Below are 27,824 nucleotides of genomic sequence, written 5' to 3' on the forward strand. Positions count from 1 at the left end.
ATGTAGGATGATAAATAGTAGGAGTGCTTGTTCATATTTGTATTAAAATCACGTGAGCACCCAGAAGAAAGATCTCTGCAAATTATTATTGAGCAGAAACAGATCAGAGCTCTTCTAGGGACCTCCAGCCCCTTCGTAAGAATTCTCCTAAAACGATGAGGAAACTATTCAGTTTCAATGTTTGTAGTTTTTGTCTTCAGATGGCAATTGGTGTGAATGCTAGTTGTATTCCATAAAGCGTGCATTCATCACTAGATATTACTGGATACAATCCAGTCCAGTTTGGGGAGCAGAGTCCAGTGTTCAGAACTTGTTTCTTCTGAGACAATGCTAAACAAGTTGTTACCTTTATACTGGCCCTGTTACTATGGCATGAAATTCTTCATTTTCAGTAACACAGCTCCATAAAGGTGTAGCAAATGTCCCTGTGGTAGATGAGGCACATAAAGTCTGCAGTGTGTAATGCTGCCTTACGGCAATGGCACTCACCTAGGGAGCGAAGGATATGAGTTTTCACCTCTTCAACATCCCCTGAGACTGAGAAGGGTACAGAGTGCAGCTTTTGGACTCCTGGACAAGCATTTGAACTACTGTATTGTTGTAGAAGTGAAGTTGTCCAACAGTGAAAACAAATCTCTAGTCACTATGGACAGCTGTGGGACATAAAGAAAAGCAGAGTTTAAAAAAAGTGGAGCATATATAAAACAGAATCATTGAATCACAGAACAGTTTGGCATGCATGGGGTCTACAAACATAATCTAGTACAAGTGCCTGACTCCTTCAGGATGGACCTAAAGCTAATGCATGTTGTTAAGGGCATTGGCCAAATGCCTCTTAAACATGGACAGGCTTGGAGCATTGACCACCTCTTGAGAAAACCTGCTCCTATGTTTGACCACCCTCTACGTAAAGAAATGTTTCTGAATGTCCGGTCTGGGCCTTAATAAAATTGCCACAGGAGTAAGTTTGTTTCCTTAGGACTTGGTGTGGGGTTATGTAGCTTTGGGCTAGTCTACAACATGGATATTTCAGCCTGAGGAAGAGAAGGCTCAGTCTTACCAATCAGTGTAAATATTAGTATAGGCAAGAAGAGATGGGCAAAACAAAGCCTTCTCTGTTGTGTCAGGACAGGAGGCAGTCGGCACAAATGAATATACAAGAAATTCTGTTTAAACATCAGGAAACACTTTTTTTTTTTCTTCAAACTCTAACAGTGACTAAGTATTGGCACAGGTTGTCCAGAGAGATTGGGTAGTCTCTGTCTCTGGAGATATTCTAAACTCAACAGTATGCAGTTGTGGCACCCTGTTTTAGAGTGACCAAGGATTGCACCTTGGAGATGCCCAACAGCCACAGCCATTCTGCAATCCTGTGAACTGAGCTGTTTGACTTGACTTTTTGTGTGTGGTAGATGTCCTCAGAGCTAAAAATATGAGACACCACAGAAGACTTGGATTTAGTAATACTCCATTTGTAAGTCTCAGACAGTTTTAGTAAAGAAATTAGTCTAAACATTTGGCTTACTAAAGAATTTTCCTCCTCTGAGCATGTGCAGGCACAGCAGTTCAGTCACTTAGATACCTCTGAGACAAACTGTAGGCACCTGTGAAACTTTTGGGTGCCTGAGTGGACAGAATTTCTGTAAATTTCCCATTAAAATCATTTATCTGCATTCTGGAAAAAATGCACTATTAATACTCAAGTGATTTTTAGACCTTAATTTTCCTCAACCCTCATAAGTGTCTGATTTTGGAGAGTAGTTTAGGCAAGTATTTGCATGTGCAAGTGCTAGAATTTTTTTTTGTAGATTGGAGCAGACATTATAAAACAAAACAGTGTAGCTTTATTTGCTATTTTAACATAAACAGCTGAGCTCTTTCCACAATCCTGATATTTTGATATGTTCCTTGGCAAGTAAGATACACTGTTTCTTTTTGGTTGATATATATAATTCCCTATTCATCATGCTGCATTTTTACCCTTTTATTGTTCCTTCAATTGTTTTCATATTTATGCTCCTCATATATAGTTTAATACATGTATGTGGTTATTATATACATATAATCTCTGTTTAAATTATTTAAACTAATTTTACTTCAAGTTATGACAGAGGTAGCTGCTATTTCATACTGTTCATTTGAAATTGGATTTATAAGATGGAAGGAAACTTTGGTCACAAAAGTGCTGTGTCTGGACTTTTAAAATTCCTAAAACAAAAATGGACTTTCTTGGTTTCCTAGAAGAAAAAATGGGAGCATTTTGAAAAGTTAAATTCTAGGAATAATTCAGTGGTGATTAATTGCCCTAGTGCTGGAATTTTCAGGGTGCATACATTGGCTTTTTTAGTGTTCAGTCATATACTCCAGACGGAGACTGCAGACTGTATTCCATGTATGGAAATGAAAGGGTTTTTGAAAGCAAGGGGAAAAGCCTTTAGTTGCAGTCCATAAGTGTACTCTTAAAAAAAGTGACTCATGATCATTCTTTAAACTTGCTGTCATAATGAACTAGATGGATTTTACTACTGTTTAAAGCTTACTATGAATTTTGGCCATATTGAAGGCATAGTTTTCAATATCTCAACTCTTTCTGGTTTAGTCCCAGAAGAAAATGGGTAGGTAAAACTTTTTCCAAAGCTGGGAACTGTGTGGGTTTTACTAATAAGAGCAAATAAAATCAATCTTTTTAATGTCTAAAACACTTTATTAAGCTCTATTTTGCTTTATATGTCAGGTGAACTTGCCAGAGCTCATTTTTATGGATACCACTGTTCTGACACTCTCTGCCATAGATAGAGATTCTGAACATAATGGAATGATTTCCTACAAAATCCTCTCTTCCTCTGGGGGATTTTCCATAGATCACAAGAATGGTGAGTTTGCATGGTTTTTTATTTCAGCTTTTTAAGTATAAATCAAAGAGTCCTATTGCTTTCTCACCTGTTGCCAGTGATTACTTGAGTTCTGTAAATTTGTGATGACCAACATCCGTTGTGTTTTTGCTAAATCTGCCATTATCAGTGGGGAACTATTGCATTAAAGACTAGAGTTCTCAGTTTGTCTCCGAACCATACGTATTTTTTCTGGTCTAAGTGCAGTATGTGTATTTGATACTGTATCACTGTGGGAAGGTCTTGCCTTCACAGCATTAACCATGATTTCTTAGAATCATGGAATAGTTTAGATGGGATCTTTAACGGTCATCTAGTCCAACTCTCCTGCAGTGAGCAGAGACATCTTCAAACAGGTCAGATTGCTCAGTGTTCTGTCCAACCTGACCTTGAATGTTTCTAGGGATGGGGCATCCACCACCTTTGTAGGCAATGTGTTTCACCACCCTCATTGAAAAAATTATTCCTCATATCTGATCTGAATTTACCCTCCTTTGGTTGAAAACCATTAACCCTTGTCCTATGACAAAAAGCCTTTCTAAAATGTCTTGTCCCCATCCTTATAAACCCCCTTTAGTGCCAAAATAAGGTCTCCCATAGCCTTCTCTGGACTGAACTATCTCAGCCTTTTCTTATAGGAGAGGGGCTCCAGTCCTCTGATCAATTTTATGGCTCTCCTCTAGACTTGCTCCAACAAGTCCATGTGTTTTCTTTGTTGAGAACTCCAGAGCTGGATGGAGCACTCCAGGTGGGCTCTAACAAGAGCAGAGGGAGTGAATCATGTCCCTCTCTCTGCTGCCCATGCTGCTTTTAGTGCAGCCCAGGATACAATTGTCTTTCTGGGCTGTAAATGCACATTGATGGGTCATGCCCAATTTTTCATCTACTGGTATCCCCAAGTCCTTCTCCACATGGCTGCTCTTGATCCCTTCCTCCACCACCCTCTATTGATATCAAAGGTTGCCGTGATTCATGTGCAGGACCTTGCACTCATCTTTGTTACGTTTCATGAGATTCCCATGGACCCACTTCTTGAGCTTGTCCAGGTCTACCTGGATGGCATCCTATCCCTCAGGCATGTAAACTGCAGCACTCAGCTTGGTGTCATCTGCAAACTTGCTGAGGGTGCACTTGATCCCACTGCCTGTGTCACTGAGAAAGATATTAAACAATACTGGTCTCAGTATAGACCCCTGGGGGATGCTACCTGTCACTGACTGTCCATCCAGACATTGACCCACTACTCTCCAGATGCAAGAGAGTTATTTTGTTGTGTACAGCCGTTAGAGCTGGGTCATTTTCAAATGTGACTGTTTAGAATCAGCTTTTTGCCTGTGAAGTGTGGAGTTTTGTTAATTTTGGTTTATTTTCAGGTTCGCTGTTTGCCACGGAACCAGTTATGCAGCTGAAAAATATTTCCATTATTCATCTCCTGATAGAGGCCACAGATGATGGCAGTCCCCCTCTGAGTGCAGTTACCTCCATAGAGGTGCATGTAGAAGATGTAAATAATTGTGCCCCTCGCTTCACAAAGGTTCTGTACAATCTCAGTGTGAGTGAGGATGCCTCAGTTGGAGAAGGTGTCCTCCTGTTCTCTGCCACTGACTATGATTGGACACGTGAAAACACGTTTATTGAATACTCTATTATTGGTAGCAATGCTAAGAATTTATTCTCTGTAGAAACAAGTGTCATGGGGTCAGAAGCATCCTACAAACTTGTTGGCAGTCTTGTTTTGAGCAGTGCTCTTGACAGGGAAATGGCTACTTCTTACGAATTGGTTCTCCTTGCCTCTGATCATGGAACACCCTCCTTGAATTCAACTGCTACAGTGCTAATAACTGTGCTGGATGTTAATGATAATCCTCCAGTATTTAGCAGCCCAGAGTACCATGTTCATGTCAAAGAAAGTATCCCCATAGGCAGTCACATCACTGAAGTTTCAGCAAAAGACTATGATACAGGCACTAACGCAGAGATCACTTATGCTATCATCTCTGGAAATGACAGAGGGCATTTTTGCTTGGATGGTAGAACAGGATCTGTAAATTTGACGAAAATGCTGGATTATGAAGATACCATGAAATTCACTTTGGTTATCCAAGCAACAGATGGAGGAACTGATGTGAAAAATACGGCTTTTGCTGTTGTTCTTGTTAGCATTCTAGATGATAATGATTATGCCCCACTTTTTTTGTTTCCTAGTCTGAGCTGCACTGTCAGTGAAAATCTGCCTACCTTTTCTTTTGTATGTGCTGTTTGTGCATTGGATTTTGATAAAGGCTCCTATGGGCACCTCACCTACTCCATTCAGTCTTCATGTTTGGCTCATCATGAAGCTGCTAGAGACCATGACATGTTCTTCATTGATCCTTTAACAGGAGATATTCATACAAAGCAAATGTTTGACTATGAAAGTCAAAATAGGTACTGTCTCATAATCCAAGCAAAAGACAAAGGTGATTCACTGGCTACCACTAGAATTCAGGTAGATATTGAGGGGAAAGATGAATTTGACCCAGTGTTTACACAAGAACATTATTTCTTTAATCTCCCTGAGAAGAATGGAGCAGGTCAATTGATTGGCAGAGTGACAGCATCTGACAGTGATGGTGGACTGGATGGAGTTGTTCATTACGCCCTTCTGAAACCTTCTCCATTCTTTTCTGTGAATCAAACCAGTGGCAATATATATTTGACTCAGACTGTTCACAGAAGGGAAAATGATACTCTGAAATTGTTGATAAGAGCTCATAGCCCCAAAATTATGACAAGGTTCACAGTATGCTCTGTTTTTGTAAATGTTTCCAATTCTTCTGAGAGTGATCCCACAGTGTCAGCACACAGCCTGACTATGAGTGTTTCCATCTCACTGATGGTGTTTCTGCTGCTTGCTATCAGTCTTATCACACTTACTCTGAGACTTAAGCAGAAAGATCTGATGAATGCTTGTGTGAAAAAAACCCCAGTATCCTCCTCAGCTGCTGATGTGAATTCAATAAGAGAAGATGAAGACTACCAGAAAATCCAAATTACTGAGCGTAGTATACTTCCCATGGATGCTATAGCAAAATGGCTGAGCCGAGCAGGACTCAGAGAGGAGAAGAGTGATGATGTCTCCTGCAGGCATTCAGACTCCGGAGGCCATGGTTCTGCTGAAGGAGAGGCTGCAGAGGATGAGGAAATCAAACCCATCTATGAGTATCCTTGCAGAAAAAGCATTGGCTCAGCACTGAGCAAGCACGACTTGCAGATGCCAGATTCAGGGATCTCAGGAGAGTCTGATCAGTTCTCCTATCAGTCTAGAGAAACAGATGTCACAGCTACCATGCAAAGCATGGAGAATGTGCAGACCATTAACAGAGAAAGCAGAGAAGAAGCCTATGACACAGCCTATGCACATAAAATTTTGTCTCAAACACTTACTGAAATTGGAATAAAAGAGGAAGGCATAATGACAGACTTCACAAGATACTATGTCCTGATGTCAGATTGGAAAGACTCCAGATATGATTTGCTTGCAACTGTTGGCACCTCTGATCAGGATCTCAGAGGTGGTTATAACTGGGATTATGTGCTCAGCTGCGAACCCAGATTTCAACCTCTTGCCTCAGTGTTTAATGATATTGCAGAACTGAAAGATGACAATGTTCACATTCACAGCTTCTCTAAGGAGAAAAAATCTCTTGTTTTCCCTCCTCCCTTGATAACGTCAATAGCACAGCCTGGCATAAGGACAGTCCCACCAAGAATGTCAAATATAACATCAGGGCAAGCTTTTAATAAATACCCTTTTCCTCCCATTATCCATAATCACGAATACCCTTCACCAACCATGACCTCCAGATTTTCTCCTACTCTCTCTTTACTTACTATGCCAACACCTTCTGCTTCTCCGGTAGTGTCTGATGGGAGAATAAAAGGAACATGTCTTCTTGATCCAAGCTCTGAACTTGCAACAGAGGAAGAAATTCGGGTCTAGATTATTAACTGACAGTATTTTATGGTAAAATGTATGGCTTAAAATATATTTTGTTACTTTTTAACAGCAAAGTATGCCTGTCAGGGCTGTATCACCAGCATTCTTTCTGTTTTCATGAGCCTAAAAAGTTAAAATATAAAATAGGCAGAAATTTGGTAACTATACCGTGGAGGGCAATAAGCCCTCAGCATAGGAACACCCTGTGCTCCTGTGCAGGAGTGAGACCTGAGGGCCAAAAGGATCTAAAAGACTCCCCAGAGACAGGGCTCCCAAGCAAGTCCCCTTATAGTTGGTGGCGAGAAGAAAGATACCCCCATCGTGCTCTGTTTCTTCATGTTAAAGCCTGTAACCTGTTGGTCTCTTTCCCTTGTTTTGGTTTTGAGCCCTCAGACTATTTGCCCTGTTGCTCTACCCCACCCCCTGCCTTCCCCATATAATCCCCTGTTTCTCCCTGTTCAGGGGACCTCTTGCCCCTGACACCCTTCACAGAGTGGCCTTCTATAATAAAGGGTTTGCTTTCTGTGGAATGCTATATGAGGCTTCTATCCTTTATCTCCATGTCATCTGAGAGTGACCTCACAGGAGAGCTAGAAATCACTAGAGCTGAAATCACTCGCTGCTAAGGGTCATGCCTGTGCCCCTTGGGATGTCCCCTGCTGGACACCTCTCCAGGAAAGTCGTGGCACCCCAGGAAGACCACCACCAGACCCTTAGACCACAGCACTACACCTTTTCCCCAGAATACAGTGAGAGCATGAGGCTTCTCTTTCAGCTCACAACTGTGGTTTCCTATGTAAAACACACAGCCAAGTGCCTGATAGCCAATTTGACCAATTTTACCATTTTTCTTATAAAATACATTAATAACAAATAAATGGAAGTAATTCTTTATTGTGGAAAACATTCGTTAGCATACTAGTGGGTTCTGACTGCTTCTATGGTGGTATTAGAAGAAGGTACTGGAGGGATGTGTAAGCACAGCAGGTTTGGGAGTGGGCAAAGGATGAAACAAGGATTCCTACTAAACTCTTTCTCTAGTGTTTACCCGCATCTCACATCTCAGCCTCTGGGTCTCGATCTGTTTGGCCTGGTGTGGTTTCATCATCTGCAATGGCTTATCAGTGGGCTTTCTTAGCTATCTTTGTGCTGTGGAACCCACTCAGCAGGTTCTTTGCACCTTTTGTTTATTTCCTGGTATAAAGCCAGCAGGTCAGAATAATCTGAATAATGGACTACTTCTGGAAAACAAAATAACCAGTGGCAAGACAAGAGCAACCATCTTCTCTACTACTAGATCTCAAGTAGATATCTATTGTCTTTTTGTCATATTACAGAGGCTGCCCTGGTGCTCAGGTAGATGTAAGAACAGACAGTGTTGGAGTTCTAAAGGTCTTGTATGCCTTCACCCTGGTCTTTGGTTCTGTGCTGGATCAAAGATCTCTGCAAGACTAGATAATCTGGCCTTGTTTGTTGTATGTATCATACACATGGCATTTTGTGTACGTATGTATATCCAGACATATACACATGCTTGTATATTGTACATTGATCAATAAAATACACAGAAAATACATCTAAGAACAACTGTTTTTTCTTCAATGTATGTTTAAAAGTCCTTTGCATCACATGTATTAAAACTGGGCTATAAGGAAGTTTCTAATCGGTACCTAGGAATCTCCTACAAGTTGGATATGTACAGAGGTATATATTTACAGGTGGAAGGAAAGCATGCAGTGTAGTAAGGCTGAGTGATTTTGTGGGATCAGTAGTATGGGTGCAGTTGCTGCTTTTCCTCAATCATGCATGTCAACAGTTGCAGCCTGTGGGCTCGTAACCAGTCTTTTCATAAGATCCTGTTTCTGAAGCTACACCAACACTGTACACCTTGCACATGCAACAGGATCATGATGTTATGCAAGAGTTCTTTTAAAGCTGCCATGGTGTTGGAAATAGGGCATAGCTTAGGAATTCATTGGGACAGACAAATTTTACTAAGAAGGAAGATGGGATGGTAAGTTTTGTAGTCAGGTGTGGAGGGAGCAGAAAACATTCATAAAGAAGAAAGTCTCCCTGCATCCTCAGAACAAGCTCCTTGGAAAACCATAGCTTGGAGATAAGAAATGGCTTGTGAAATGACAAATATAAAAAGGAATCCAGCTTCCCCCCCCTTGGTAGACTCTCTTATCTATCTTCAATATTAGTGGTTCATTCTCTTTTAGTATCCATAGGCCGGCTTTGAATGTAAAATCCCTCAGGGATTGGTTAGAAAGTAGAATTCCCTTGGTAATTGGTGCAAACTGTAAAACCCTCAAAAGATATAAAAACCCCTGTAAAACAATAGCCGTTGGTATATGCTAGATAGGATGCCTTCATAGGATAAACTATGGATCTGTGCCTCTCTGCATATGCTGGTCTCTGTACCTTGCTGGTCTGAGAGCTCACCACGAGCCAAAATTCTATCTGGGCAAGGCTCGGGAACTTCCTCCATTGCTGAGGGCTGCAGAAGCAGTCTCAGGGATCCCAAAGGAACCCCAAAAACCCAGCCCGTGACAGTCAGGCAAAAATGGTGCCTGTGGGAGGAGAAAGCAAGAAAAAGGAGTCATTCCCAGTTCATATCTGACCACAACAATTCAGCTTAAGGACACTATTTCAGAATGAATGTTATTCTCTGCCTGTTGGCATTATGTCGTATCCAGCCTGGCTTTAACTTATATGTCTGAAGTTATAAAGTAATTTCTAATACAATGAAAAGTATTCTTTGTGTGTTCACTTCTGTACAGTTATAGTATCGGAAGGCACAGAGAGCTACCTTTTCTGTGAAGTCAACAACTTTGCTAATTTGATTTTAGTTTCAGATGGTCATGGACAAGTGGCAGCTATTGCTCTGGTGAACGAGCACATGCCATCCTTAGTGATTCCAGCATGGAATCAGTGGAAGAATTAATACTTTACACAGCAAATCGGTTTCATCCTTCATATTGATGGATATGAAGCAGGTAACAAGGCTTTCATTTCATGTATAGAGTCTAGGCTAATGGATGAGTAGTTTTTTCTTTGCTAATAACTCTTACAAATGTTCTAATGCTATTAACATTAGATATCATTAGAAAGCATCAGTAACCATATTAAGGACAATATTTGGACCTCACCTTGTTAATGGGTGCCCACCTCCTAGAGTCCTTGAAAAACAAGAAAGCAGTTTCAGTTTGTGTATTTTCAGCTCACTTCAAATTCAACTTGTTTTCAATGCCTTTCTAAGAAGATTAGATATGATTTACATCCTATTTATCAAGCACATGATATAACCAATGCATACTTTATGCTCCTATTAAGTGTTACAGCAATCCTTTCCTTGTCTCTTATGCATTGATTTTTATTTATCAGATGGGAAACAACACTTAGCTGATATATTGTTGTGTCATATATAGTCAAGCTCAAAAACTTAAACATTGAAACAAGTGTCTGCATAAATCATGCACAGTTCTTTTAACCTTACTGTTTTTTCCCCTAAGTAAACAGTATAACTTCTATAATTTACCATGACTTTAATATTAGCTTGCCTTGAAGAGACTGTGTTACTTTGCAAGTCTGCACAGCAGTTTTAGCACTTTGGAGAAGGTACAGGACTTGTTAGTGGAAAATCATATTAAGCTCAAAAAGCATAAGCTATAAAATAAAAGACAGTTGTCTCTTCTGGAATTTTGGCTGCCTGCCTCCTGGATTTGCTTGTTGGCAGCCTTGAAAACACTGGTGTAAATTGCTACCAAATGGATATAAAAATTCCATCTACCGGTAGTAATTGTTATACTGATGTTCAAGCAGATTTCTGTGCAAAGAGAAAAAACCTTCTTATTTTTCAGGGAACCCATTATTTACAGATTATAACATTGCATGCCTGTTTTCTAAAATGATACTAAAACCACTAGTTACCTACACAAGTCTATATTTCGTTTGTATTTGATCTTCAGCTGAAGACAAATATTATTCCTAAAGCAGTTTTAGGTAAAAATAGTTGTGATAAAAATGAACCCTTTTGCTAAGTCTATTGCACTGACGATTTCTAGTATCATTTAAATTTGGTAGCCATCCATCTGCTGTGCTGTATGTCACTTGTTTTCTATAACTGACACGTAGCTTCCTGAAAACTATATTTAACTGTTCTCTTTGGGACATCTATAAACTGCAAACATGCTGCCCTGAAATAAAAAAAAAGTTACTAGAACATCAGCTAGCACCAGAGTGTCAATTCTACCCATATGGCTCTATACTTCTCCATCTCAAAGCCCAGTTTCCAATCCAGTTGGCAACCATAGGCCTCTGTGAGGCCGTTGGGGTTAGACCTCCTCCCAATGGTGATGCCTACATTGCTCCTTGAAAACCAGCTCTCTGGGGGTGAAGAACACAGAGGAGTTGAATCCTTGTATGAAGGGAATTGCACTGGTTGGCTGCAAATATGTTCCCTAAAATCCTGTAAAAACACTAATTGGAATAGGAGGCAGTTGTGACTTCGTATTTGAATACACTGTGATGAGAGGTTTATATTTTGGATTTGGCTTGCTTGGCAAGTGAAATCGCTTTGCAGCTTCTTGTTCTTAATGTCTGTCACAACAGAACCAACTCACCATGGCAAAATGTGGCTTAGATGCTTGTAGATGATCTGATTGCAATAACTAAAGTGCTGCAGTATCAAAATGAATATAGTTTTGGGTGCCTCATAGTTTCTAGTTCCGTTAGCTGTTTGCTAGCACGTATGGAAAGCCTAATGTATATTCAATCTGTGCATGGATTTGTATGTTCAGAACTCATTCAAAAATCTACAGTCTAACATCAAAACCCTCTTGGTGGCTTTGAAAATTCTTCCATAAATACATACAGCATTTTAAAAACATTGGAAAAAAATGTGGATGCCTAAGCAAAAGAAAAAGGGCCTTATAAAAGGGAAAAATTAAGATCTAAAACTTTCTGGTTAAGACTTGCACTTTACGTTGCTGCTAGGGCTATTCCTCATAAAACATCAGATGCTTTTCTTCTAAAATGTGTAAAAAGTAATAGAAGAGCATCTGTAAGGAATACCAAGAGGCAGCAGGGTAGGCTAGAATTCCAAAATGATTCTGTTTCTTGACATGTATGAGTTACTTAAGCAATGGAGAAAGTATCAAATCCTTTAGCTGATGATAGTCACAAAAATCACAAGTGCTGCCTTGTTACTATATAAAGGTTTGACTGACCCCAATAAGTCTTGTACTGGATGAAGCATTAGGAGCCAAACCATATGCCTGAAAATGCAGATGTCATATTAAAGGACTGAAGGAATTGATCATGGTTTTCAAAACTTCAAATGAAAATCTCCTCAAAATTAGAAAACTTTGATTTCTTGACTATCATGTTTATAACAAGGGATTTCTACCCTGCAAACTAAACTATCAGTCACATCTGTGTAACCTTATCTCTTGAAAATGGTCTTATGTTTGACGCCTTTTTTGAAAGTATTTACATAGTACTGATCACCTTCCCTAAAACTGCATGTTAATTACCTATGAAAAGCTCTCAGAAAACTCAGAAAATGGAAGGTAAGCTGTTGATCATAAGAGCTGTTTGGTTGCCAGTAGCTGTTGTATAGAAGTGACATTTCAGAGTGGCTGGAACTAGATGGTGCTACTCACTAGCTCTACCTGGGGGCATTCCTGGCTGTTGCCTGTATTCACCTCCACCATTTTGTTGGAAACTTTAAAATGGGAAACTCAAAGGAGTTTCTAAAATGGTGTTATTGGTGCCATAACCAAAAGAAATAAGTAGCAAGTCAAACTTGTTTGCATTGACCTCTGAAAGTTTTGTCTCAAACCATATCTTGCTGGGTGCAGACTACTTTCCAGCATCTTCCTTTTAACAAACTGCGGAGTTTATTTAATTAAAAAGTTTTTTTAAAAATACTGGGTTCTGATCCAACATCCCAGGACTTTTTCCACTGTTTTCAGTGAGACTTGAATAAAAAGTGCACCTGGAAGAAAGGGCAACATGTGTGTTGCTGATGTTCCTGCAAGAGTCAGTAGCAGTGGAGAGCTGGCTCCCCAGTGTGCAGGACTGTAAACCAGCAGGAGGGAGCATTAAGAGAAGAGAAATCGAGAGCCTTAAAAAGAGTAGAACCAGCATGGGTTGGGGGGCTGGGATTTGGAGTGAAGGTTCCACTGTGCTTCCAGGTGATTGATGCAAACCTTGCTTTATATGCTTATTTTGGAGTGACTGTCTGGGAAATCTGGGAAGGTCTGTAAGGGAAAGGTCACGTACTGTTTCCTTAGTCTTCTTTTATGTAAACTACAGTTGGCTGCCTGATTGGCTACTGCTTTTACAGAATGCACAGAATAATTACACCTTCAGACAAGGATTTCTCTACTTGTCTTCTCTACTTGTGTACCTAAGGTCAAGTGCAGGGTAGAATTAATCTTCAAAAGTATCCTAATAACTGTTAGTGTAATCTGGAAGGATTTGGTAACTGCTGAGTGGTTGTTGAGGTTTGGGGATTTATTTGGGTTCCAGAGATTTTGTGGCATTGGTTTTTGTTAGGATTTTTTTGAGACATATATGTGTTTTTTCAGTTTTAGGCTGAAATCCACAGTCATATAGCTTTTGAACTTTGAAATCTGTCTTCTGTAACACTAATGGAGCATCCTGTGCTATTGGCTGATCACATATTCAGTGGGTAGAGATTGGAAAATTTTAGCAGCCTGCCCTTTTGTCAGACAATGGTATTGCAATAAACTGTATTTAATTTTGTTGCCAAATGTCTCAAACTCTAGGTTTGTTCGCTGATATGTTTGAACTCCCCACTTTTCCTTCAGACCTTTTCCATATATAGTTAAAATATTTCCCTGTTCACCATTTTCATCCCTCACATACTTCTTTTAACTTAGTTTTAATAACTGAAAATTGGGCATTCTGATCCCTCAGCACTTAAGGTATGGAGCCAAGTTGTGAATATTTCCTGTTAAAAGAATGTGGTGTGTTCTATTATTATAATTAGAGATAAGATAGGGTTTAGTAACACAATCCTGCTCTTACCAATAGTTTTTGTGTGGGGTTTAATGAGGTCTTCTGTGATTTACAGAGTTGAGTAGTGACGTTTATAACACAAAGACAACAAGCAATGAGGAAATTTGATTACTGCAACTAGTGCAAAGGTGAAATGATGATGCAAGTTAGGTGAAGACATCTTGATAACTGAATTTTAAAACATGATAGTGAGTACAAGCCCCATCCAGTTCACTCACATGCTTGAGACCTTGACTCCTTAGGAGGATCTTTTGTCAATCAGTACTGCAACATAGTACTTTGGAGAGTGCAAGCCTCCTAGTCCTTTGTTACAGTTTTTTTGTTTTGTAGCAATGATGATTCTCATATGTATAAACAAAAGTTCCTGATACGGTATCCCATGGCAGAATTAGTGATACCTTATTATCATGGCCAGAGGTCCATTGGTCCGACCCAGAATGCCACTACCTTCCTAGAGAGAGGTCTTTCTAGAGACAGCCATCTAGGAGGTTCACCACGGTCCACCAGCAGTTATTTGGCTACTGGGTAATCTCAGCAAGGGGGTGGGGGGCAGCCTGTGGCTGCAAGTGATCAGGTCTTATCAGTGAATTTCAGATCTGTGATTTCAGCTCTGCCTTGCGAGGTTATCCTACGCCAGCTCAGGGACAGAGAGACAGAAGGGTCGTATAGCAGTTCCACAGAGGTAGCCTTTATTGTCAGCAGCTCTGTGAAGGGGGCCAGACACAATGACTCCTTCAGTGAACTGGGCAGAGGCTGGGGTTTTTATGGGGGAAAGCAAGGGTGGTACCAAAGCGGGAAAAACCAATGGGTTACAAAGAATCATCGTGGACACCAAAGCATGGTGGGATAGCTGAAGCTCTTGGGATAGCTCACCATGGCAACGGAGGATGTGCCCACCTAAGGGCCATCCCTCCAGGGGAGGGCTGAGGTAAACTTATAGGCCTCTACAGCCCATTGAAGGGACATCCCTCCACGGCAGAGCCATGGCAAGCTAATCAGCCTCTACACGTTATGGCAATGATGGGGACTGAAACAACACCATCAAACCCGTCACTCACTGAGCTTCTTAGTTTACAAAAAACTTGCCTAAAATAAACAATAAAAAGACAGATTTGGGGGTATTCTTCCTAAGAGAGTAATTCATTATTAATCTGAGCAGAATATTTCTAGTGACTGCTGATCACATGCTTTTGAAATGTGGATATATATATTTGTTTACTTGGTGACTCTCCTAAGCAGAGATGTTGTGTGTCTCAGCAATGGAAAGATGAAGGTTTATGATAGAGAAGATGGGATAAACTGGAGTTGAAAGGAAGAACAAAGGTGCATAAGATACATAAGAATAGATCTCTGTTCGTGAGGATTCCCTGTTAAAAAGAACTGAGTACTTGACAGCTCAGCTGTTTCAGAAAATAATGTTGTACTGCCTGCCAGGGACAGAATTACATGTTAAAGACCTGACACAGAAATCATCTCTGAGGAACAAAAAAGTTTCTTTGCTCATCTACAATCTCATGACAAAAGAAACTCTCTGCTGGAGTCTGTCAAGGATAGTGATGAAAAGTTGGGGCTTCAGGACCTTGCAGTCTAGATGACTGTTCTGGTTCTAGCCAGGACAAGGTTAACTTTGGCAGCAGTCAGGAGGGGCCACAGCCTATTCTGTACCACATGATGTCATTGCTGGGGGCAGGGAAAGGGAATTCTTCTCTGGGGAACAGGAGATCCTTCCATGTAACCTTGACTGGTGCTGGGTTGGAGACAAACAACACAATACTCCGTGTTTCATGGGACAAAGACTAAGCACTTTATTCTTGTGACTTCTCCTTAAATAGAGAGTTTGGATTTCCCAGGCACATACATGTGATTGGTTACAGTCTCAGTCACTCATTTCCTTGGCCAATGATACATCTGTGCTTATGGTCCAATAGATTGGCTGGGATTCTCTGTATTTGTTCAAATCTATCCTATCATTACTCACTCAGGTACATGCCTGCTTACGGACTGGTTGGGTTTCAGACTGCAGCTTTTAAACCAGCTGCAATATGCAATGTGACACTTTCATTTGTGGGGAGCAATCCATTATTGTCTATTGTCGGGTGGTTTTTTTCTATGTGAGTAGTTTCTTTTCTTATACCCGTTGTCGTTAGTATTGCTACTGTTCATTTTCTTGTCTTATTGCTCTTTCCAGTAAATTGTTCTTATCTCAGCCTGTGATTTTTGCCTTTAGTTCCTCCAGTTCTCCTCTCCATCCCAACACAGGAGTGAGGGTGGAGAGAAGGAGCAAGTAGAAGTGTGAGAGTGCTTAATTGGAGAACACCATTCCTAAACCATGACAATGACCTTCAGCAGAGTTTTGTTGATCAGACAAAAAGAGGAAAAGAATTGAGGAAGACAATGTGGAGAAGGTCAGGGAAGACACATGATTTCTCAAGACTGGTCAGGTTATACGGAAGAGAAAAATCAGGTGAGGAGGTGAGATGAGTTTGAATTGTAACTATTCAATTTTTTTTAAAATGCACGCTGTCCAGGTAGAGCAGGTTTTGGTTAGTTATAGAGCCTGATGTAGCCTCTAAGGTTGGCTTAGGCACAGGTATATATGTACATGTAGGATTTTCTGTAGCTTTCCTGCTGGGGTGTAATAATGGTTGGTAAACAGATACTGCTAATTATATAGAGCTAATACACTTATTCACAGAGTTATTGACAAATGGTGATCTGTATTCATTTTTATTTTCGTATAAAATTAGCATGCTATAGAAAACTTTACTGGAGAAAACAATCTTGTATTTGTTAAAATAAAAAATAAAAAGCCTCTTCCACAGAAAGGAAGAAATAGGTCTGTAATTAAAAATTATATCTACATGACATTATCTATCCAGCCAAGAAAACCAAATTACTTCTGAATGGGTTGATTTGAATATCTGAAGCTGTACTGCCACATTCTTTCCTCCAGCTAACAGACTCAAAGTTCACTAACTCAAGTGGAACATCACACTGACACAGCTACGCTACCCAAGAAGGCTTTGATCGTATTCCCTATTGTGTCGCATAAGCTAAATTCTAGGATTACTGACTTCAAAGAACAATCTCATAAATATAGAGTGAAGGCATTGGGTCACAGCAGTCTAAATGCTGGAGAGGTTTAGAATTGTATCAAGCCAAAGGTGTGGACATTAGCTGGAACTGTCTGCATAGCAAAGACTATTCAGGTCAAAAAAACCCCATGGGGTATGGACTATCTGGTAAGAAGTGCTTATGTTTAAAAGAGGACAAAGTGTAATGATTGCAAAAAGTCAGTGAATAGACGTAAGAATATTACTGCAAACTGCCAAGGCTTTTTGCTCATAAAAAGAAAGAAAAGAAGTAGGAACCATGAAAATTAAGGTTGAGGTTAAAAATAATCTCTTCTAGCTAAAGGGAAGGCATTTTTAACCTTAATTTGCAGTAAAGATACTGATAATGATGATCATGCAACTAATGACAGGACAAAGCTAATAGTAAGGGCAGAGAAGGAAAAGAGACCACACCTAAGGTGAAGACAATGTGCTCAAACATAGGAGAAATAATAATCCTTGTCCTACGGCTGAAAAAGAGTATGTGGATGCAACGTTAGCTTGCCCAACAGCATGGTATGGTATGGCGTCAAACGGTGTCACTTTTTATTACATTAGGAGTCGTGGTTGGAGACAGGCACGACAAAAACATACGCTGAGATCATGCAACAAACAGCCTAGTTTATTGTTGAAAGCTACTTTTTATGAGTTCAAAATTCCCATGCCTGAGCACATGATTATTTAAGATTTCTATACTGCCTACCTCTCTGGCTAATGATATGTCTGCATTTAGGATAGAATGGGATTGGCAGAGGTCTCCTGTTTGGATTTGAATATAACCTATTGTTGCTTTACCTAGGGACTTGCTTACTTCTATAATGAACTAGGTTAGCTGAATTGGGTTTTCTGTTATGGCCAGACTTATCTGTTCAGCTACAGACCAGCTGTACTGTGACAATTTTTCTTTTTTTTTTTAAATAAGTGTGAACTGTTCTTTTGTTATCTTCTTGCAAGAGCTCTTTGCAGACAGGATGACAAAGACAGTATGAGCTTAGTTTGAAATAAGGCTTTTTACTGCTTGATAAACTTAGTCCCTCCCCCCCAGCCAATGATGAATCTTATGTATTACTGGAGTTGCAGTACTCAAGTCTAGGAGCTGCCAGGCAGGATATAATCTTTCAGGCTAGGATGTCACAGGTTAATAGTTTAGAATTTACAAGTTACAACTTAGCACTACAAATAAGAAACTATTCAACTTTTAGAACTATTAGATAACTAACTAGCAGAAGAAACAATTTTTAAAAAATAAAATCTTTAAAATAAATTGTTATTTCAAGAGTCTCAGATGTCTATGAGGTAGGTGCACAAGCTGTTTTAGTCACTGCTTCACACATGGCTCTACGACATCTGCTGAAGGGCCAACGGGAGGGTGCTGCTTGTGGTCCCAGGCAGGAGACAGAGCAGGGCAGACACCCTTGGCAGGTATCTACTGCGTTCTAGTGTATGTGGAAACACAAGCATCTTTAGGTAAATGGGTATCACCCATTTATTGGTAATAAGGTTTCGCACCATTACTTTGGGTTTGGGTGACTGGGCATTATTGGATGATTGTAATGATAAAAAGTGATTTTAAATGACTGGGTTCTGGGAGTTTTCTAATACTGTTAAATGGTTTAGAGTATAGCTAGCCTTAGCTACTCTACTCTGTGGGGTCTCAAGACACATTTCCCCCCTCTGTTTTTTAAGAATATATTTTAAAGTGTCATGTGTGTGGTCTATGATGCCTTGTCTTGTTGCTGAGCGGGGAATACTGGTGTGGTGTGACACACTTTGGAGCTGTAGGAATTGTCTTGTGTTTTGTGAAATGTATGCAGGGCTATTGTATGTTTTGATGGTATGGGGAATACTTAAAGTAGCAAAGGCTGATCGCCAATGTGTGTATCCCAACTTCTTTCTCCTGTATTTACTGAAGCCTATATGGCTGATTAAAAGGTATCAAATGATACATGCACATATTTTAGACAGCTAAATTCAGGGATATGTGTGATATCAGTTTGCCAGATTTGAAAAGCATGTAGACTACGAGGGTTTACCCCCATCTGCAGTGGTCCAGTGTGGCCTTGGTAGTCAGCACAGGTGTTAACTATATTGTGAGCCTCTGTGTTTGACAGCTGGAATTGCTGATGTAATGCTCTAACAGCTTGATGAAAAACATTGTGTGATGATTTTGCTTGTGCCAGCATGTCTGGTTGTGGTGCTACCCAAGCAAGGCTAGCTAGCTAGTCTGTTTGAGCGTTGCCCTTTGGAATGAAACCCGGTAAATTTGTATGACTTCTGATGTGTAAGATGTACTAAGGACAAGTTCTGGCTTGGATAGTACAGCACAGAGTTTTTAGTAAGTCAAATAGTGATGCATTGTTACTTTTTCTTAATCGTGCTTGGTCTAATCTCTGAGTAATATCAGCTACATAGACTGAATTAGTCACAAGATTTAGAGGAATATGGGGAAAATATTGGAACTCCATAGCTACAGCACGTAGCTCTACTGAGGTGATCTTTTCTCACAACTTTCCAACATTTGCCACCCATCTTCCTTTTTTTTAGTTACAATGGCTTTTCTTGTTTTCCCAGAACCATTGTTAAATACTGCAACACCCTTTAGGGATATGCAGCTATTCAGAGGTTTTAGAGACAGTGCAGTTTCTTTACTTAATTGCTGTAATTTATGGCTTGGTAGGTGATAAGTAACTTGCCCTGACAAATTTTGCAATGTGCTTTGTAAAGCCGTGCTGTTGGCAAAGCACCATTCAAGGTGTTCTTGTGTCACAGGTATAATAATTTTTGAAGGATCTCTAGCATTTAATTGTAAACACCTCCGGTGGCATTTGATAATTAATTGTGCAATCAGTTCAAAGATGGTAAGTGCCATCTTTTTAGGTTGATGAGGTAGAAACATCTCTTCTAGAATGTACAAAGGGTAGGGCTAGTGAGATCTCACTGTCCAATAATACCAGTAGGGTGAAAATTAATAATGAGGATAAATGTAGTGATATACACCTCTGGCCATGAATAAATGTAGTGATATACACTTCTGGCCATATCTGGTGAACTTGTCTGTTTGTGATAGCCTGCTCAACTTTTTTGATAGTGGTTTTTGCTTCTGGGGTTAATTTTCTGGGGGAAGTTAACTCAGGATCACTTTTTAGGAGCCTAAATAAAAGTGCTAATTGTGAGTTGGTTAATCCTAGATGGTGTCTTATCTAGTTGATAGTACCCAATAGTTTTTGTGCATCATCTAGAGTTTGAGTTTTGGTTGAAAGTTGAATTGTTTGTGGCTGTATAGTTTGATCCATTATTTTGAGTCTTAGGTATTTCTATGGTGGTTGCTGCTGCACTTTTTCTGGTGCTACCTGCAGCCCAAATGTTTTTTATGTTTGTAACAGGCTTGGCTGAATCTGTGAAAGCCCTTTTTTGGTTGGGGTTGCTATTAAAATATCGTCCATGTAGTGGTAACAGTACACCCCTGGAAATTGTTCTCTCACAGATGAGAGGGCCTGTGCAATGTACCACTGACAAATTGCGGAACTGTTTTTCATGCCTTGTGGTAAAACTCTCTTGATAATGCTCCACTGATGCTGCATCATTAACAGAGGGCACTGTGAAAGTAAACTTTGGGATATGATTTGGGTGTAATGGAATAATGTAAAAAGTTTTTTGAGTCTACAATTAGAATGTCCCAGGTGGCATGTATTATGGTAGGAGATGGCATACTAGGTTGCAAAGCACTCATGCTTCCCATTACAGCATTGACTTTTCTCAAGTTATGGACTAATCACCATTTACAAGACTTCTTTTTTAATAACAAATACTGGGGTGTTGAAGGGCTTGTACATGGTTCTATGTGCCCCTGAGCTAGTTGTTTTTGTACTAAGGATTTTAGGGCATCCAGTTTCCCTTTCTCAAGGGACTACTGTGGTACCTACACAGGCCGAGTAGTGAAGCCATTTTAAAGCTAATGTGGGATACTTCATGTCCTCTAATACAGTGATCCCTATTAAAAATCTGTCCCTACCCAGGTGCCCCGTACTGATAGTACATCTCTCCCCCACAGGTTAAGTGGTGCAGCAGTGATATATGGCCAAATTACAGCTATTTGACCTTCCAGATTTTTAACCAACACAGGTTTGCTACTCAAGCAGCTCCATGTGGTCCTTCACAGGTCAGCAACAGCAGATCCCTTGGGTGTGGTGGGCTAGGATGTAGGCCAAGTATTGGCAGAGATGATAGTGACATCTGCCCCTGTGTCAATTATCCTACTGACTTTTATCTGTGAAGGCTATGCCTGAGGCATCATAACAGAACAAACCATATTAGGTCTTTGGTCACTTACGACCTGAGTCCAGTACACCTGAGGCTCTTTCGTTGATTAGAAGTTTCAATCTCCTTGCTCTCTAGAATCTGTTTTGGGAACAGAAGATTTAAAAAGAATGAGTTGAGCAATTTGGGTTTTTGAAGGGATAGATGCATTAGGAGATGTGGTTGGAGACAGGCACGACAAAAACACAAGCTGAGATCATGTGACAAACAGCCTAATTATTGTTGAAAGCTCCCTTTTTATAGGGGGTTCAAAATTCCTGCGCCTGAGCACAAGACTGGTTAAGATTTCTGAACTGCCCTGCTCACTGGCTAATGATATGTCTGCATTTAGGATAGAATGGGATTGGCAGAGGTCTCCTGTTTGGGCTTGAGTCAAACAAATCATTGCTTTACCCAATAACTTGTTTACTTCTAAAACAAACTAGGTTAGCTGAATTGGATTTTCTGTTACGGCCAGATTTATCTGCTCAGCTACAGACCAGCTGTGCTGTGACAGCCTTTAACCAAGAAAAGTAGTATTCCACTGGAAGACTCCTTAGCAAATAAGGGGAAAACACAAGGATTCACCCAGCCCTCCAACAGTTACCTCCACTGGAATGGAATCAGCTTTGGACAAAAATCAGGATGCACAGATGCGATAGTATTGTGCATGAATTTCAGGGTAGGTCATGTGCCAAAACGCTGCACTCTTTGAGAAGATAGCTCAATGCATAAATTCAATGGAATTCATGTATTTGAGTTTCAGAAAGGCATTTGACACAGTGCCAAGTAAGAGTTCGTTTTAGAACTGCAACACGATACATTTATTGCAGAGTGTATTGGCAGGGAAAAATAGAGGTGGAGCGAGGTTGTTGGAAGAGACAGATTTTTCTGGACTGCTTAATATTTTCCAGTAGAACCTGTGACAGAAACAAGCCTGATTGAAACATAGCTTGGTCAGTTTAAAAAAGGGAATTTGGATTAATTTCAAATGTGAATTAGCCAAACTTCATCCACCAGCTACTGAACTATATTGTATCTTTTTCTGCTTTAGGTTAAGGAGCACCTGATATGATTGCTCATTGTAACTGTATCTATTTTAATCTCTTTAATTTTTTCTACATCACACCATACATCATTTTCTCTAGTATTGAGAAATTTTTGTGACTGTCATCAGAACCTACTTTTTCACCACCTTGAAATTTAATTCAGTTGTTATTCTAATATTCTTAAACACAAAAAATAATTGCAACTTAACATTTGTAGACCTGAAGTATTTGCAGACAATTTTTATTTGATTGTTTTATGCAAAGTACCCTTCTGACTCAGCCATATTCATCCTGTTATATATTCTCTGACCTCACCATTCCTTCACTCACTAATGGACTGGACAATGCTTATTATCTGTAAATAATGTTGTAAGTTCTTCGTGTTCCTTCAGAAGAATAAACCAAAAAGAAGTATTGAACGTTCTGAATTAACAGTGCTTCACACACACTTTTATTTGAAGAAAGAATTTACCTTTATTTCTCTGCAGAGAAAGAAAATACTATCATTTGAAAAGGTTGCATAAAACACGAATGCAAGTGTGGGCTTTGTGACGCACCCACAAAAGAAGGAGTCAGACACACACTTCACACCAGGTAGGTGAAGAGGAAAAGAGAACTTTATTTACATGACATGCCTATTTATAGACATCTAACAATGATCATGGATTGGACAATACTGGAAGAATCTCTGACTCCAATTGGCTTGTTCCAGTGTCCATCCATGTTGTGGTGTATTATTCTATTGTTGTTTTCCCCTTTTAAAATGGTTCATTCCAGTGTGTTTCCCGCTGTTTGTTGTAATATCAGTTGTCCAGGTTCCTGCTCTTTCCCTATCAATCTGCCCTCGTCCCATCCCATTTTTTCAGATTGTTCCCCATCAGTCTCCCAAATCCCCTCCCAGAGCAATGTCAATCCTCCTCAACTCCTCCCAACCTTCTAGAAGTTTCCATGTCAGTTACCTTTCTTTTGAGGCATGATTTGCTGTTACATGTTGCTCCCCGCCTATGTTTTCCCTCATTGGTTAATTATGTATTCTTAATTATGTATTCTGCACATCCCCCTAAATACCCTGATTCGATGCATTGTACCCTCCCTCAGGACCTCCCCTGTATTTAAGTTGCAGCACAGCAGTGATTTTTGCCTTTTGTTGCTTCCACCCCTTACTGCATCCTTCCTTTGGACCCTGCAATAAACCTTTCCCTGGATCAACAGAAGGACTCCCTCTCGTCCTTCGCCTCTCCTGGATGTGGACTTTACCAGAAGGGCCTCACAGCCCTAGCTGCATTCCTGGGACATTTGTATCCGAGAAGCAGCCCACTCTTGGCACTGGTACCAGCCTGCAGGAGCTGGCTGGGCGGGCCGGAGGGCCAGGCTGTGGAGCAGGTGGGCCACATCACATCCATTCTTTCTTCCTCCAAGAGGAATGCAAAAATCTTCTGTTTATCAGAAGAGAGTGTGAGAACTGTTGTCAGAAGGCAAGGAAATTCTGGGGCGACATGCAAGTACAAAAGAGAATATGTGTATTGACATGGGCTTCAGTACTCTTCAGGGTACCATAACTCACAGAGTTCTGTTTAATGCATTAGGCTATCTAGAACTGCCATTTCTTGATGACTCTTTAGGACCAATTTTTTTTTTTTTTTTTTTCAAAATTTGCCCAGGGATTCAAATACTTAAAGATATTTTGTTTGAATTATCATCAAGGTATTTTGAAATGTAATGGAGATGTTCACATTTAATAAAAAACAGATGAAAATTCAAAGGCAGGCACATTTTACTTAAGCTTCCAGTTTCACAAATCTACCTTTTTCTTATTTTTCTGTTTCCTTGCCTCTCTTTCTCTCCAGCCCCCCAATATCTCTTCCTGCCAAAAATTATTTTGAGACTGGAACTCAAACTGGAGAGTTGTAATTAGATTGCTTGAAAGCAAATCTTGCTATTAAATGTTGCATTACTGAATCATCTCACTCCATTTTAGAGATGTGAAAGTACAGAAGATATGCGTTTGGGATCGATATAAAAATTGTAACATTTTTGGATTGTGGTCTGAGAATGTTTTGCCATGTGCATTTGGAAAGATTCGGTATTTCTGAGTGAAGATACTGTCAGTTATATAGGTCATCTCCAAGAAGCCATGCATTTGACACCACAGCATGCTCTGTAGATGCCTGATATTTTACAACAGCTTGTTCATAAAATATTTTAGTAAGTTTTATTGTTTCTATTTTTGTCTCTGCCTGTAAAGCCAAACTCCATTAATACTACAATTCTAGCTATAAAGAATTCTGTGAGAGTAGGGGAACTTATAAATAATGCATTTAGAAACCTCTAAAAAGGAGCTTTGGAACTTTTGGCACTTGTTAAAGAGACTATCTCAAGATCAGTGACAGACAATTTTTTTAAACCATAGACAGTTAGGTAGGAAGAATTTGCTGTTTCCTTTAATTAAACTAAATATTTTGTTTGTAGCCTAGGCAGGTCATTAGGTTTATCAGGGGTTTTTATTCTGACCAAGTGTCTGCTAAAGAAGGCAGGAGCCTCTCTTGAAATGGACAATGTAAACCCCCTTCCTCCAAATTATTATAATTTTGAAGTTAGGGAGCTCTCAGGTAAAAATATGGAATAGGAATAACAGATATTTACTAGGAAAATTAAAATAAAAATACAGTAATACAAAACCCAAAACACTGACAGAGCCAGAATACAACCTGATACCCCATCAGTCAGGGTGTTGGTAGCAGTCTTATTAAATGGTGGCTGCTGTCCTCCTAGAGTGACAGATGTGGGTCTGCTGAAGCAGTGGTCCTGTAGACAGGTGCAGTTTTCCTCTAAAATGATGATGTAAAAGGGTCTGGTTTTCCTCTGGAATTCAGTGGAAAAAGGCTGCTCTGATGTTCCAAATCTCAGATTTTATCTAGGTAGGAAATGCTTGGTTCCTCCCCCTGGGTGGAGCATCTCCCAATGGGATGATGTAATTTTATCAGTCATATAGTAGGACTCAATGGTCCATTAACAGAAGATACTTCCCTGGAGGAAGGATGGGTTGTGGAAAAGATAAAGGACACAGCCCCACATGGTTTTAACAGATGGTGATAGAATACATGCTTTTGGTTACATCCTGCATTGCAACCCATGACAGCAGGCTAATTCCATTGATAAGATTCATATTTGGGGGGAAGAGGAGTCAATTTGGGGAGAGCGTCACTCTGCTCACAGGACTGGTTTCTGAAATAGGAAACTACCACAGCTGGATCCCAAGTTCCTATCTGCAATACTCTACAAAGCATCATCTGTAGCTCAAAGGATGAATTAATCACCGGTTTTATGTATTACAGCCTATAATTGTATAATTTTATGTGGAAATCTTGCAGAAAATACCCCTAATTCAACACTAGCACCTCCTGCCCAGGAATGTTACCAGCAGGCTTTGTTGTTGTTTTAAATGGATTGCTGGTAGTTTAATTAGTTCTTTTTTCCTAAGGATGTTCTTCCTGGTCCGAGTGCTCAATTCAACCACAATACAATGTCCTTCCTCAAATGGACTTCAAGCCAGGAGCCTGTTTCTATCAGGGGACACAGGAGAGAGAAGTCCCCACTGCTTTTCTTCTCTCTAATGTTTTTTCCTCTTCTTGACATCAGACACAAAGTTTCCTTCTTTTCAGTACCTGCAAGTATAAGACTGTAACTTAGCCATTTGGGAATGTTTTCTTTGAATCCAATTCTTCCCCAGGGCATCAGTGGGAATTCTCACCCAGGACAGATCTCTTAGATATGTGGAAAAGTGTTCACAGTATGAAAAATTGCATCATTTTATGCTTCCTTCTGCATTAAATCTAACACTTTATGAATTTTACAAAACTCACTACACAGAACCAAATTTAAGAGTCAGAAACAACTTTAATGAATAGGTTGTAAAAGATGTAAAGACCTAATAAGATAAGAGATAGTCTTTCTGTCAGAGCAGAAATTGCCAGTGGTTGAAAAGTCTATGGAAACATGTGCTTAAATCCTAATATTTATATCTAGAAGATGTACCTCAATGTAGCTTGAAGAATTTCAAGAATTCCAGGCGGCTTTCATCAAAGGAAAACCAAGTCTTTGACTTCTTTTGTCTCCTCTTTCTTTTATTGTAGACGTTCTGAATGCTTTTCTTACTTTTTTCATTTTATGTAGTTTTGAAGCGTTTTGAATTCAAACAAACCTGGTGATCTTAAAGGGGAAATCTGGAGACTGAACAAACAGATAAAAAAGGAAGTGAACTGAACACTCTCCCAAATTCTGTGGTTGTTAGATGGCTTGGCACAAGTATCAGGTTTCTTTTTTTGGTAGAGTCTGAGCTGCAGCTCAGATGTTTTAAGCCAAGTCCTGCGATTTATGTGTTTGGAATGTGCTTTGTTCTCTGGTGGGTTTCTGAGGTGATCCACTCACTGCAAGGAAGGACTTTAAAGTTATGATCTGGTCTTCGTGGGATCAAATGCAACCCATCAAAATGAAACTCTTGAGGATAAATTCCTTGTTCTGCATCTTGCTACTTGCAGTCTTGCCCACTTACTGTAAAACCATTTAGCACATGATCAAAGTCTTTCCAGGGCAAGTGACAAAAATTGAAAACTCAAGTAGTGGGGTTGCGAACCTGTAAAAGAAAAGGTAATTTAGGGTTTCTAACAGAAATAACTTTATTATGTCGCCAAAGAATTTTAAAAGCTTAAAAATATTTAAAATTTTTAAAATTTTAAAATTTTTTTAAGAACTCTTTCTTGGGTCTGACTTGGTTCTTGCTTGCCTGTGCTGAGATGCTTTTGAGTATTCCAGTTGTCCTTCACTGGTTATTAGAAGTTGATTACCCAACAATAAAATATCTTTGATGTTTTGGAAAGAACATACAAGTTGCTTAGTTTGTATTAGGTACCTTTCACACTTCAGTCTTAAATACTGTTGAAATTGGTACTGGAAAAAATTATGTGTTTTCTAAGTGTTAGGGGTTGGTTTTTCCTTTCTTCTCTGTCTGGAATTTTTTTCCCATTGACATGCTAACAAGCACTGATGGCTAGGTCCTAGCACTGATGGCTAGTGACGGGGGAGGGGGGCCCTCCCTGGTTTTTTTGGGAGTTTCTTCAGGAAGGCTGGGGGGAGGGAGGGAAAGGGGGAACACTGCGAGATTAGAAGCAGGTAAAGGAGGGTGGGCAGCAGTTGCTGGATCTTGCTCGTTTTTGGCTTCGGAGGAGAAATGTGGTTGCTACACCCCCCACCATCCCAACACAGGAGGAGCTACCTCTCTATTGTTGGACCCCGCACCCCTGCTTGGACGCCCTCCTGCTTCAGCTTGCAGTTTTCCGAGCCTCCCACCTCTCCTCCATCTCTTTCCCATCCGGCACACAGCCGGGAATCTGCCAGAGCTCGCTGCCAATGGTGACCGTAACTGCATCATAGGGGAAGGGTGCCTGAC

The 27,824-nt window shown here is 40.1% G+C and overlaps 1 protein-coding gene and 1 long non-coding RNA gene across 2 annotated transcripts in view; both read left to right on the forward strand.

Annotated features, from left to right (window-relative positions):
• DCHS2 (dachsous cadherin-related 2) overlaps positions 1 to 8,478 on the forward strand; it is a 109,276-nt gene extending 100,798 nt beyond the window's left edge. Inside the window, exons 19-20 of the mRNA XM_088164418.1 lie at positions 2,735 to 2,873; positions 4,265 to 8,478. Coding sequence (XP_088020544.1) covers positions 2,735 to 2,873; positions 4,265 to 6,873 — 2,748 coding nt within the window. The 3' untranslated portion in view covers positions 6,874 to 8,478. The remainder of the gene's footprint in view (positions 1 to 2,734; positions 2,874 to 4,264) is intronic.
• Positions 8,479 to 9,686: 1,208 nt separating this feature from the next.
• Positions 9,687 to 24,383, forward strand: LOC148223978 (uncharacterized). Its single transcript, XR_015803198.1, has 3 exons — positions 9,687 to 9,869; positions 22,867 to 22,972; positions 23,591 to 24,383. It is a non-coding gene; the product is annotated as an uncharacterized LOC148223978 (long non-coding RNA).
• The last annotated feature ends 3,441 nt before the right edge of the window (positions 24,384 to 27,824 follow it).

This window comes from Sturnus vulgaris, chromosome 4, assembly GCF_052056855.1.
Source record: "Sturnus vulgaris isolate bStuVul1 chromosome 4, bStuVul1.hap1, whole genome shotgun sequence".
NCBI classification, from domain to species: domain Eukaryota; kingdom Metazoa; phylum Chordata; class Aves; order Passeriformes; family Sturnidae; genus Sturnus; species Sturnus vulgaris.